The sequence below is a fragment of the Schistocerca serialis genome, chromosome 2 (genome assembly GCF_023864345.2).
Source record: "Schistocerca serialis cubense isolate TAMUIC-IGC-003099 chromosome 2, iqSchSeri2.2, whole genome shotgun sequence".
NCBI classification, from domain to species: Eukaryota; Metazoa; Arthropoda; class Insecta; order Orthoptera; family Acrididae; genus Schistocerca; species Schistocerca serialis.
The window spans coordinates 65,359,267-65,372,624 of NC_064639.1; the positions used below are offsets into that span (position 1 = coordinate 65,359,267).

The window sequence follows — 13,358 nt, forward strand, 5'->3', positions numbered from 1 at the left end:
GCCTGTACTCAATACATTTCGTGAAGGTGCTTTTCTTTTTTTTTTTTTTTCTAATTGTGACAATTTAAAATTTATTTCACTTTGCCACTTAGGTAATTCTTCAATTACTTTATCTTTAATAGCCTGAAACTCACTAATAAATAATTTGATAAGTTCATCATTTGCCATTTCCTTAACTACCTCAGCTTGTTTCAACTCAAGAGTGGTATTGACTTTCTCTTCGATTTACTTATTTTTAACTTCTATCCGCTCAAGAAGATCATCATCTAATTTTTTAGTTTGGTCCTTTAAATATTTATCTATGCCCTTGCAAGTGTTTATTTTGAATTCTGACATCTTTTTAGACAGATCCTCAATTTGCACGTTAGCCTTCAAGTAACTACTTTTACGGTTACAGATTTTATCTGACAAATCACCATGCCCTTTTGAAATAGTTTCACATTTAGTATCCTTCTCATAAATTTTACCCATAAATTCAGTGCATAGGTTGGTCATATCCATTAAAACTTTTATTTCTAATTCACTAAATTTAGTATTTAATCGTTCTTCCCACTCTACTTTTTAAGTTAGCGAATTTCATTTAATTTTCTATTATCATCTTTAAGTGACTTGAACTTCAGAACACTTCCTGTTGCACAGAAACATCCTATACCATTCCTTAATTGTTTTCTTATCAGGTTGATCACATTCTTACACATGACGATAATTTCTTTGCACAGTAATTGGCAATTTTGTTTCTGCAAACCACACTACTGGTTGCGCGCGCTGCTGTGGAGTCACCATTTTCACTTCGTGCGACCACTATGCACTCTGGTGACAATACTTGGCACTTCTGACACAGGAATATAAATTCTTTGAGATGCTCTACAATGTGGTGCATTTTTCATTGTCGTATGAATATGGTTTTTCTCTCCTGGGTTGTTATTGGGGGAGGTTTGAGTGGGACACCCTGTATATGAACTAACTTAAAACAATTACACATGTGGTGCCTGTTTCAGAAACAATATGAACCACATGGGAACTGTTGACATATCATAATGTAAGGAAAAACTGCAGTATCTTTGATTTGCAGTGAATGCAGGTAGTGTAGTGCCACTGTCCTGAGGTGTTAAAAATATTGGTCACTATGTTGCGTCAAGTAGGGTATGAGCAAACATAATCGAAATGGAGGAAGCATGTAATATTATGATATAATAGTTGTGGCTAGATTTTTTTAAAGAACTGATGTCATTACATTTGTTTGTAAGTTACATTTCTACAGAAAATGCTGATTTCGTAATACATTTGTGTGTGGTGTACTAATAAATGTGAATTATCCCTTAAAAAATTAGGTTGGTAAACCAGCGACATTCACAGTGGATGCCTCAGAAGCAGGAGAGGGCACACTGGAGCTGGTTGTTAGTACAGACAAGACAACGGTTAAAGCAGAGGTAGTAGCCTGTTCCAGAGGATTATATGATGTCACATTTGTGCCTCATGAACCGATACCACATTTTGTCAACATTTCATTCAACGAAGAAGATGTGCCAGGTTAGATTTTTGCTTTCATGCTCACTTATCATTACATCAGAATCGTATTATTATGTGAATAGTGGAGAAAAACATATAAAGAAAGCACTAGATTACATTCAAAAATGTGAAACTATTCATTGCATTACGGATATATAAACAAATATGTCACTTACAGATTATACCTTAGGCCTCTTCAGATTGACCATCTGCCACCTACGAGGAGTACGAAGAGCGATCTAGGACTGTGGGACACGCGATAGGCATGTTGTCGAACCCCTCAGCTGTCATTGTCCGTAGACAAATCGCGACGATGCCGCCACTTCCTTATTTGAGGAGCTCCTCATTTGACCTCGTGAGGTTGAATGGACCCCTTTCCAGACCACCTTACCTCAGAAATAATATGAAGGCTCGGCTCCTTCCACACCGAAGGTGATGACTCTAACCGTTCAATTACAGAGATGGTCATTATGAGTTATCTATAATATTATTGATATGAATTTTCTAATTACTGCATTATGTTAAATGGAACAACAGTCTGTTATCTTTCCATCCCAAAGTTCCCATTACTTCCACAATAAAGTGGATAGGCAATTTCATAGTGAAGTTCAAAAAAGAAAATTATTATGAATCAGGTACACAGAAAAAGGATAAATAATTATAAGATGGGGTTCTTAGAAGCGCTTTTGAAAATTATGTTTTGTATACAAACAGTCCTGCAACTGAGAGATTCTGTGTGTCTCATAGTAAAGGTAAAGCCTGATCAGTTTGAATACAACACAGCTTAACTAGGCACGATGCTATTGAAAGTAGTGTGATGTTTCCTTCCTCTAATCCTTGAACTGTAGCCAGTTGTAGAGGGATCTACCATTTACTTTGTTAACTGTAAGTGGGCCGATACTCTCCAAAATGACAAATTACAACTGAGTACATGAACACCTTTTAATGGTGTCCTTGAGCGCCCGAGCCGCAGACAGGCACTTTAGGGCAAACACATTACGACAAGTGGTCCGGATGGCCACAATTTGTGTGGAGGAAGAGTGGGCTGCAGCCTGTCTCCTTGTTGATACCCATACACATTCAAAGATTCTAAGAATTCAGAAAGAGATTTTCACTTTGCAGCAGTGTGTTTGCTGGTATGAAACTTCATGGCAGATTAAGACTCTGTGCCGGACAGAGATTCGAGCTCGGTACCTCTTTGCCTTTCGCGGGAAGGAGCTCTACCGTGTGAGCTACCCAAGGGTGACTCACGACCTATCCTCACAGCTTCAATTCCCAGTACGTCATTCCTACCTTTGAAACTTCACAGAAGCTCTTCTGCGAACGAAAGAATATTGTGGAGACATCACTTTGCCACAGCCTGGTGGATGTTTTCAGAATGAGATTTTCACTCTGCAGTGGAGTGTGCGCTGATAGGAAACTTCAGGGCAGGTTAAAACTGTGTGCCGGACTGAGACTCGAACTCGGGACCTGTGCCTTTTACTGGCAAGTGCTCTATCATCTGAGCTGCATTCCCGGAATTCATTGACAGGGCTTCACACATAAAAGTTCAACAGATTTGAGTCAGGAAACACGTGAGGTGGCAGTATTGGCAAGCCACAGCCGAAACACTTGTTGTAGAGAATTTGTTCTGTATATTCCCAAATGCCCACCATGAACCATGGACCTTGCCGTTGGTGGGGAGGCTTGCGTGCCTCAGCGATACAGATGGCCGTACTGTAGGTGCAACCACAACGGAGGGGTATCTGTTGAGAGGCCAGACAAACATGTGGTTCCTGAAGAGGGGCAGCAGCCTTTTCAGTAGTTGCAGGGGCAACAGTCTGGATGATTGACTGATCTGGCCTTGTAACACTAACCAAAATGGCCTTGCTGTGCTGGTACTGCGAACGGCTGAAAGCAAGGGGAAACTACAGCCGTAATTTTTCCCGAGGGCATGCAGCTTTATTGTATGGTTAAATGATGATGGCATCCTCTTGGGTAAAATATTCCGGAGGTAAAATAGTCCCCCATTCGGATCTCCGGGCGGGGATTACTCAAGAGGACGTCGTTATCAGGAGAAAGAAAACTGGCATTCTACGGATCGGAGCGTGGAATGTCAGATCCCTTAATCGGGCAGGTAGGTTAGAAAATTTAAAAAGGGAAATGGATAGGTTAAAGTTAGATATAGTGGGAATTAGTGAAGTTCGGTGCTGGAGGAACAAGACTTTTGGTCAGGTGATTACAGGGTTATAAATACAAAATCAAATAGGGGTAATGCAGGAGTAGGTTTAATAATGAATAAAAAAATAGGAGTGCGGGTTAGCTACTACAAACAGCATAGTGAACGCATTATTGTGGCCAAGATAAACACAAAGCCCATGCCTACTACAGTAGTACAAGTTTATATGCCAACTAGCTCTGCAGATGATGAAGAAATTGATGAAATGTATGACGAGATAAAAGAAATAATTCAGGTAGTGAAGGGAGACGAAAATTTAATAGTCATGGGTGACTAGAATTCGTCAGTAGGAAAAGGGAGAGAAGGAAACATAGTAGGTGAATATGGATTGGGGGGAAGAAATGAAAGAGGAAGCCGCCTTGTAGAATTTTGCACAGAGCATAACTTAATCATAGCTAACAATTGGTTCAAGAATCATAAAAGAAGGTTGTATACCTGGAAGAATCCTGGAGATATTAAAAGATATCAGATAGATTATATAATGGTAAGACAGAGATTCAGGAACCAGGTTTTAAATTGTAAGACATTTCCAGGGGCAGATGTGGATTCTGACCACAATCTATTGGTTATGAACTGCAGATTGAAACTGAAGAAACTGCAAAAAGGCAGGAATTTAAGGAGATGGGACCTGCATAAACTGAAAGAACCAGAGGTTGTACAGAGTTTCAGGGAGAGCATAAGGGAACAATTGACAGGAATGGGGGAAAGAAATACAGTAGAAGAAGAATGGGTAGCTCTGAGGGATGAAGTAGTGAAGGCAGCAGAGGATCAAGTAGGTAAAAAGACGAGGGCTAATAGAAATCCCTGGGTAACAGAAGAAATATTGAATTTAATTGATGAAAGGAGAAAATATAAAAATGCAGTAAATGAAGCAGGCAAAAAGGGATACAAACGTCTCAAAAATGAGATCGACAGGAAGTGTAAAATGGCTAAGCAGGGATGGCTAGAGGACAAATGTAAGGATGTAGAGGCTTGTCTCACTAGGGGTAGGATAGATACTGCCTACAGGAAAATTAAAGAGACCTTTGGAGAGAAGAGAACCACTTGTATGAATATCAAGAGCTCAGATGGCAACCCAGTTCTAAGCAAAGAAGGGAAGGCAGAAAGGTGGAAGGAGTATATAGAGGGTTTATACAAGGGCGATGTACTTGAGGACAATATTATGGAAATGGAAGAGGATGTAGATGAAGATGAAATGGGAGATAAGATACTACGTGAAGAGTTTGACAGAGCACTGAAAGACCTGAGTCGAAACAAGGCCCCAGAAGTAGACAACATTCCATTAGAACTACTGATGGCCTGGGGAGAGCCAGTCATGACAAAACTCTACCATCTGGTGAGCAAGATGTATGAGACAGGCGAAATACCCACAGACTTCAAGAAGAATATAATAATTCCAATCCCAAAGAAAGCAGGTGTTGACAGATGTGAAAATTACCAAACTATCAGTTTAATAAGTCAAATAAGCAAAATACTAACGCAAATTCTTTACAGACGAATGGAAAAACTGGTAGAAGCGGACCTCGGTTTAGATCAGTTTGGATTCTGTAGAAATGTTGGAACACGTGAGGCAATACTAACCTTACGACTTATCTTAGAAGAAAGATTAAGAAAAGGCAAACCTACGTTTCTAGCATTTGTAGACTTAGAGAAAGCATTTGACAACGTTAACTGGAATACTCTCTTTCAAATTCTGAAGGTGGCAGGGGTAAAATACATGGAGCGAAAGGCTGTTTACAATTTGTACAGAAACCAGATGGCAGTTATAAGAGTCGAGGGGCATGAAAGGGAAGCAGTGGTTGGGAAAGGAGTGAGACAGGGTTGTAGCCTCTCCCCGATGTTATTCAATCTGTATATTGAGCAAGCAGTAAAGGAAACAAAAGAAAAATTCGGAGTAGGTATTAAAATTCATGGAGAAGAAGTAAAAACTTTGAGGTTCGCCGATGACATTGTAATTCTGTCAGAGACAGCAAAGGACTTGGAAGAGCAGTTGAACGGAATGGACAGTGTCTTGAAAGGAGGATATAAGATGAACATCAACAAAAGCAAAACGAAGATAATGGAATGTAGTCAAATTAAATCGGGTGATGCTGAGGGTATTAGATTAGGAAATGAGACACTTAAAGTAGTAAAGGAGTTTTGCTATTTAGGCAGTAAAATAACTGATGATGGTCGAAGTAGAGAGGATATAAAATGTAGACTGGCAATGGCAAGCAAATCGTTTCTGAAGAAGAGAAATTTGTTAACATCGAGTATAGATTTAAGTGTCAGGAAGTCGTTTCTGAAAGTATTTGTATGGAGTGTAGCCATGTATGGAAGTGAAACATGGACGATAACCAGTTTGGACAAGAAGAGAATAGAAGCTTTCGAAATATGGTGCTACAGAAGAATGCTGAAGATAAGGTGGGTAGATCATGTAACTAAAGAGGAGGTATTGAATAGGATTGGGGAGAAGAGAGGTTTGTGGCACAACTTGACTAGAAGAAGGGATCGGTTGGTAGGACATGTTTTGAGGCATCAAGGGATCACAAATTTAGCATTGGAGGGCAGCGTGGAGGGTAAAAATCGTAGAGGGAGACCAAGAGATCAATACACTAAGCAGATTCAGAAGGATGTAGGTTGCAGTAGGTACTGGGAGATGAAGAAGCTTGCACAGGATAGAGTAGCATGGAGAGCTGCATCAAACCAGTCTCAGGACTGAAGACCACAACAACAACAACAACATTCCCAAATGGCCACGTGAAATAGTGCCCGTCCATCATCATGTATGTACCGTATTCATTCTTTCACCGTGGGGGATGTCTTCTGAATGAAGATGGCACGACTGCACATGTGAGTGTATCGTATCGGGGAAACTGTTGGTTTTCGGACCTGCATGTTAGGATTATTTGCTTGTTTCATTGCCCTCTACTTGCATAATAATAGTCAATCTGTATGTTTGAGTGATCTACCTGGTTCTTTACCCTGCAAATCTTTGTAATGAATATTCTCAGTAGAGAGACGAAGTGAGAAGGAAAACACCAATAAGTTTGCACAGTGGCGATGGAGCGATAATAGTGCTCGTGTGGCAAAAAGGGGATGGGGGTGGGGGTAGGGAAGGGGATGATTACAGGCATTGAAAATTGCAAACAAAGATATGTGCCAGCCACAGGTCAAAGACCTAAAAATATTGAAACACTGACTATAGCTTCTTTCTGTATGAAAGCCAGTCTCCTCTATGAGAAAGCAGCCAAAGGTTTCAACTTGCAGAAATTCTGTCCACAGTTATGGAACAAGGAACAGAAATAATATGGATTTAGAATACACTAGATTAAGTACATTTCAAAATAGTTTTGAATTTACTGCCATAAAGCTATATAATAAACTGCTTCTGACAAGGAGAGATATATCAAAACCCATTTCATGCATATGATATGTGGTTTATGAGCAAATACAAAATGAGACATTCATACAAAATAATACAGGCAGGATTTGTGTGCGTAGGAAACATTAGTCCTGTACTTGGTTAGGATAGTGGTGTGACATTTGAAAGAGCAACTAGACACAGAAACATGAGTCATTATTAAAAAAAAAGGGGGGCGTGAAAGGCCTAGCAGCTCCCATAAGAAGTTGTATAAAATGAGAAATGAAAGAAGGAAGAAACTGCTAAAAGTGGCTAAGGATCCTTTAGGTTGTTGGGTCAAGTTACATTTTGTACCTCAAATTCTACTTCCATATGGGAAAAATTGAAAATACTTTAAAACACGTCTTAAACTGTTAACTTTTATGGCACATATATTTCTGTGAATTTTTGCAAAAACTTCTAAGGAGTTTGCTTCACTAAGTGTCTTGTCACAAAATTAGGTACAGCATGGTCACATCCACTCACTGTAGTCCGCTGGCACTAAGCACTGTGATTTGCCTGCCTTACAGCTTCATTGCCGCATGTACACTTAGCAGTGCACTAGGTCAGTGTCAGCTGAATGTTCTGTGCTTCTGTGTGATATTGTGTGTTCACTTGTGGTTTCAGTCTTTCACAGAATAAAGCATTGATGTGTGTTTGGTAGTGAATGAAATGCAGGAGCAAGGGCATACATGTAACCTTACTCCAGTCACTGTGCATATAGGCCAAAAAAACATTTGAAAACAATCTAAAATTGTCATATTGAACATACTGAGGATTTTTTCTGATCTGGTCAACCTTAAAGAACCCAGGAGTAATATAAATTTTGTGCTAGTTCATAAAATGCCAAAAACAACCTTATAGTATTTTCGAATTGACTGTATGTTTTACTAACAATACAGTAAATATTGGTAGAATTTCTAGATGTGAGCACAGGTTTCGATTCTCCAAGAAAGGCTAATGAAAATGGAAATTATATAATTTGACAATTCTGGCAAGAAGTTATTGTGTAGAACAGTATTTTGATACTATGGCAGAGGAGAGTATTCAGAACTAGAAAAATACAGAGTGATCGCAGTGAAAAATATAATTGTTCTGACTCGTAGAACTTCATTCTTTGTCTTCTCTGTTCAGTTGTCTTCTGATTCAGAAAGTATAATGATGGACAAAAAAATTTAAATAGAATCCAAAGACATTGTGGCAGTAAGCATGAAGTTTTGTGTAAAATGCACTTACTGTGTGCAGGGGACAATATTCTAACAGTATACTTCAATAAAACTTGGGTTTCACAAAAACCACACGCAAAAATATATTTCGCTCAACTTAAGTGGAAAAATTAGCCTGAAAGTACTTATGTATACTGTATATCGATGATTTGACTGACAGGTGCAGTGATGAAGGGTCAGTAAGAACTGCAAACAAAAAATTTTCAGGGGGGTAAGGAATATTTTTGGTAATATTAAGTTGACCCATCGGAACTAAAATCCCGGCGGTGGCAAACAAGCACTCCCACACTGGCTCGCACGGAATCTCTCATAACTAAAATGCACTCATACGTGACATGACGTAATAATGATGCCTCGGAGGTTACCGAAATTAATTTTGTAGTTTCCTTAACAACTTTCTCACCAGAAATTTCCACTATGTCCAACAGAATGCAAATTCATTAGCGATGACATTTTATGTTACACAGGTGGTACAGTTTCACAAGGTATTTCAGTTTTATCTCAGAAAATTTTTATGTTTTCATAATAAAATATGGATCACATGCATCTATAACCTTTCAATGTTCATATATTATTTTCAGTCCAAACATGTCAGTGGTTCTGTTTTTTCCACAGGTTGAAGTAATAAAAATATTAAGCTTATCCATTATGAATGTTTAAGAAACTGTGACTGTTTGTTCAATTTGATTACAGAAAATTGCAACCAGTAACTTTTTGAAATACTTCCGTATTCTGTGAACTGATCTTCGAACCTTTTGAAGTTTATCTTGAGGTGGTGTACAGGAGGTTACATAGCTATTTCAAAACGTAATGCTGGGTACTGCCTCTGACAAGAACATGGAACATGCTTTAATGCATCTCCATGAGTTATGTTAAAGGACCAAGGACATCTACATCTATATCTACATGGCTACTAAGCAAATCACACTTGCGTGCCTGGAAGAGGGTTCACCTTCACAATAATTCTGTTATTTCACTCTCCAACAACGTGTGTGAGCTCTTGATTTCCCTTATTGTGATGATCATTTCTCCCTATGTAGGTTGGCGTCAACAACATATTTTTGTTTTCAGAGGAGAAAGTTGATGATTGAAATTTACGGGAGAAGATCCCGCTGCAGCGAGAAATGTCTTTGTTTTAATTATGTCCACCCCAAATCCTCTATTGTGTCCATGACACTCTCCCCTATTTCTTGGTTGAACAAGATATGCAGCCCTTCTTTGAACTTCCTCAGTGTCTCCGTTAATCATGTCTGGTAAGGATCCCACACTGTGCAGGAGTACTTGAAAAGATGATGGACAAGTGTAGTGCAGGTAGTCTCTTCAGTAGATCTTTTGCATTTTCTAAATATTCTGCCAATAAAACACAGTCTTTAGTTTGCCCTTTTCCACAACATTTTCTGTGTGTTCTTTCCAATTTATATCTTTTTTATTGTAATTCCTAAGCATTTAGTAGAATTTACGGCCTTTAGATTTGATTGATTTTATGTGTATCCTAAATTCAGTGGATTCTGTTTTAGCACTCTTGTGGATGACCTCACACTTCTCTTTATGAAGCGTTGATTGGCACTTTTTGAAATTGTTTTGCAATTTGTTTTGATCTTCTTATGATCTTGCTAGTCAGTAAACCACAGCATCATGTGCAAACAACCAAAGACGGCTGTTCAGATTGCATCCTAAATCATTTATGTAAATAAGGAATAGCAGAGGGCCTATAACATTATGTTGAGTAATGCCAGAACTCACCTCTGTTTTACTCGATGACTTTCTGTCAGTTGCAATGAACTGTGACCTCTCACAGGAAATCATGAACCCAGTCAGATAACTGAGATGATATTCCATAAGCATGCAATTTTATTTCAGGCATTGGTGAGGTACAGCCTTCTGGAAATCTAGAAATATGGAATAAAGTTAAAGTCCCTTGTTGATAGCATTCAACACATTGTCTGATTAAAGAGCTAGTTGTGTTTCACAAGAATGATAGTTTTCTAATCTGTGTTGACTGTTTGTCAATAGACCATTCTCTTTGAGGTAATTCATAATGTTCGAGCATAATATGTGTTGCAAAATCCTGCTCCATATTGATGTTAATGATATGGGCTTGTAATTAAGTGGATCACTTCTACTGTTGACCTTGCCTAGTCAGTGGTGCGGGTCTCCTGCATCATCCCCCTACGCTCGTCCGAGTATGGGACCTAATAATCATCACTCCTACTGCCTTTCTTGAATTTTGATGTGGCCTGTGCAACTTTCCAGTCATTGGGTCTGGATCTTTCATTGAGCGAGCTGTTGTATATGTATATGTTGTACATGTATGGAGCTATTGTGTCAGCATACTCTGAAAAGAACCTAGTTGGTATACAGCCTGGAAGAGAACACTTGCATTTGTTAAGTGATTTGAATTGCTTCCCTACTCAGAGGATATGTACTTTGATGCTACTCATGTTGGCAGCTGTTCTTGATTCGAATTCTGGAATATTCACTTTGTCTTCTTTGATTAAAGCATTTCAAAAGGCTATGTTTAATAACTCTGCTTTAGCAACACTGTCATCGTAGTATTTTCATTGCTATCGCACGGAGAAGGCATCGATTGTGTCCTTCCACTAGAATAATTTACATGCAGTCAGAATCTCTTTGCATTTTCTGCCAGCTTTTGAGACAAAGTTTAATTGTGGCTACGCACTGAAGTCCATGCTAAATTTCGAGCTTTTATAAAAGATCACCAGTATTGGAGATCTTGCATTCATTTAAATTTGTCATGCTTTTTTCGTTGTTTCAGCAACAGCGTTCTGACCTGTGGGATAAGATCTGTTTTTTGTTAATTTATTTGGTATAAATCTGTCAATTGCTGTCGATATTATTTCTGTGAAATAAAATCACATCTGGTGTACACTTACATTGTTAATTCAGATAATTGTTATATCAGGCTTAGCCAACTTTCAGTGCCTATAAGGACCTAAGCATCAGTGCTTTCTGTTAGCACTTGGAGCTCTGATATTTTCCCCAACACAGCTAGCACAATTTACAACTGTTGCACAGATGATTCTAGATCTACATTCTTCCAGTGTTCAGCTCGCATCCTTTGAGACTGAAGGTCCTTTTCTGTTTCCCTGAGAAACTTTAACCTAAAAAATCACAAAGTCCACGCCACACTGCCCATGCTATCCGTGTAGCCATCTACAGTGTGTAATGGACTCCTGACCTATTTAGCAGAACCCAAAGCCTCTCCATCCTATGGAATAAGTTGAGGAACTTGCAGCCTATACATGGTCACAGAATCGTCTGAGCCTCTGAGTCATTCACTCAACTCTATATGAGTGGTTCTATCGACTGTGCTGCAGATAATGCACTCTGGTTTCCTCTCACAAGCAAGACAAGCCATCTTCAGACTTCACCTCCCTCCCTCTCTCCCTACTCCGCCTCTCCCCATCCCCATCTCCCCCTCCGCCTACTCCCTCCCCATCCCCCCCTCCGCCTACTCCCTCCCCATCCCCACTCCCCACTCCCGCCCCTGCCCATCCCACCCCCTCCACACTCACGGCACCGTGTCTCCCTCCCCCGCCCTTCCCAACCCGCCCCGCACCCTCCCCCTGCCCCCTCCCTCCCCCTGCCTGCTCTCCCCCACCCCGTCTCTCAATCCCGCCCCATCTCACGACCCCGCAACCCGTTCTCACGACCCCGCAACCCGTTCTCACGACCCTGCAACCCGTTCTCACGACCCCGCAACCCGTTCTCACGACCCCGCAACCCGTCTCCGAATGCCCCTCAGCCCCACCCCGTCTTCTCTGATCTCATATCAGTGACCAGACAGATATTTCATAAATTTATGGAAAGAGAAAGGGGGGTTCACGAAGTTGGTTTGAACTGGGACTTCCTGCTTGGCATTCCAACTTTGTAACCACATGACAATGATGCTGTGGCCAATCACATTCAGTCAATGTTACACGTTTTGAGCTTGGACCGTTCAGTGTCTCTATTTTGTTTTTCTTTTCACAGTTCCGTGCACCTTCTTATTTTCATGCTTGACCTGTGTTCAGTTTTTGATAGGCTATCTACTGTTCCATTTTAACACTAAATCTGAGGGGGGAGGGGGGGGGGGGTGCGGTGAGGAGTTTCTCTTGCTAGAAGCCGACAGATATTAACACTAAAATAAGATGATGCTCTATCGTGCATGAAGTACATGATTGATTGCACAGCTAGAGGCACATCTGCTACTGATCAGGTAGAACAATCTCTACAAAATTATGTTAACTTCTTCCGTTGAGCTTGGGTGGAAGGAAGTGATGTCCTACCATGCCTACTATGCCGGCCCAAACATTGACAGAAAATCTTTGTTGATGACTTGCTTCAACAGTTGCATGAATATTAGCATCTACCCTTACACACTGATTGTGAAAATTTACAATCTGATCTCGCTGAAATGATACCCAATCTGTGAGCAGCACTGTTGCACTATAATTAGGGTTGACACTTTGATGAATAAACCATTAACAAAAGAGTACCCATGCAGGACGATTAGCTGCTAGTAGTGCCTGCACATGCTGTAAATGTATGGATACAGCTGGTCGTCACATAAAACTTATCAGGCAGTCATGTGGTCAACATTCAGTGTTGCAGCTACATGTCTCATACTGACACTAGGGTCCTCGTTTACTGCATGAGGAATTGCCGCCCCTCACTGTGATTCCCTCATCCTCCTAGGCCTGCCCCAGTTGCAAGTATCAGGCTTAACTGCCCCATATTCCCTAAGACAATGATTAGTGGCTTCAAATGTTTTCCTGTTGCGGTGTGTTCTGTACACCAAATGGGCTTCTGCCATCTCTGAATTTGTGTACACGGCCATTGCAGAAGCCAAATCTCTGATTCATTCTATGTGGTAATGTGTGTGCTTTCAGTGGTCATACTGATCGCTGGAACAGATGATGTTACCTTTAAACGAGCAATGGCGGACATCACATGGCAACAGGGACATGTAAAACAACAAACTGGCAGTGCACAACATAAGCAGACGTCACCAAGAGTGCAT

The 13,358-nt window shown here is 40.3% G+C and overlaps 1 protein-coding gene across 1 annotated transcript in view; it reads left to right on the top strand.

Moving 5' to 3' along the window:
- Positions 1–13,358, top strand: part of LOC126456767 (filamin-A) — an 885,319-nt gene that overhangs the window by 730,682 nt on the left and 141,279 nt on the right. Inside the window, exon 35 of the mRNA XM_050092525.1 lies at positions 1,332–1,530. Within this exon, the coding sequence (XP_049948482.1) occupies positions 1,332–1,530 (199 nt within the window). The remainder of the gene's footprint in view (positions 1–1,331; positions 1,531–13,358) is intronic.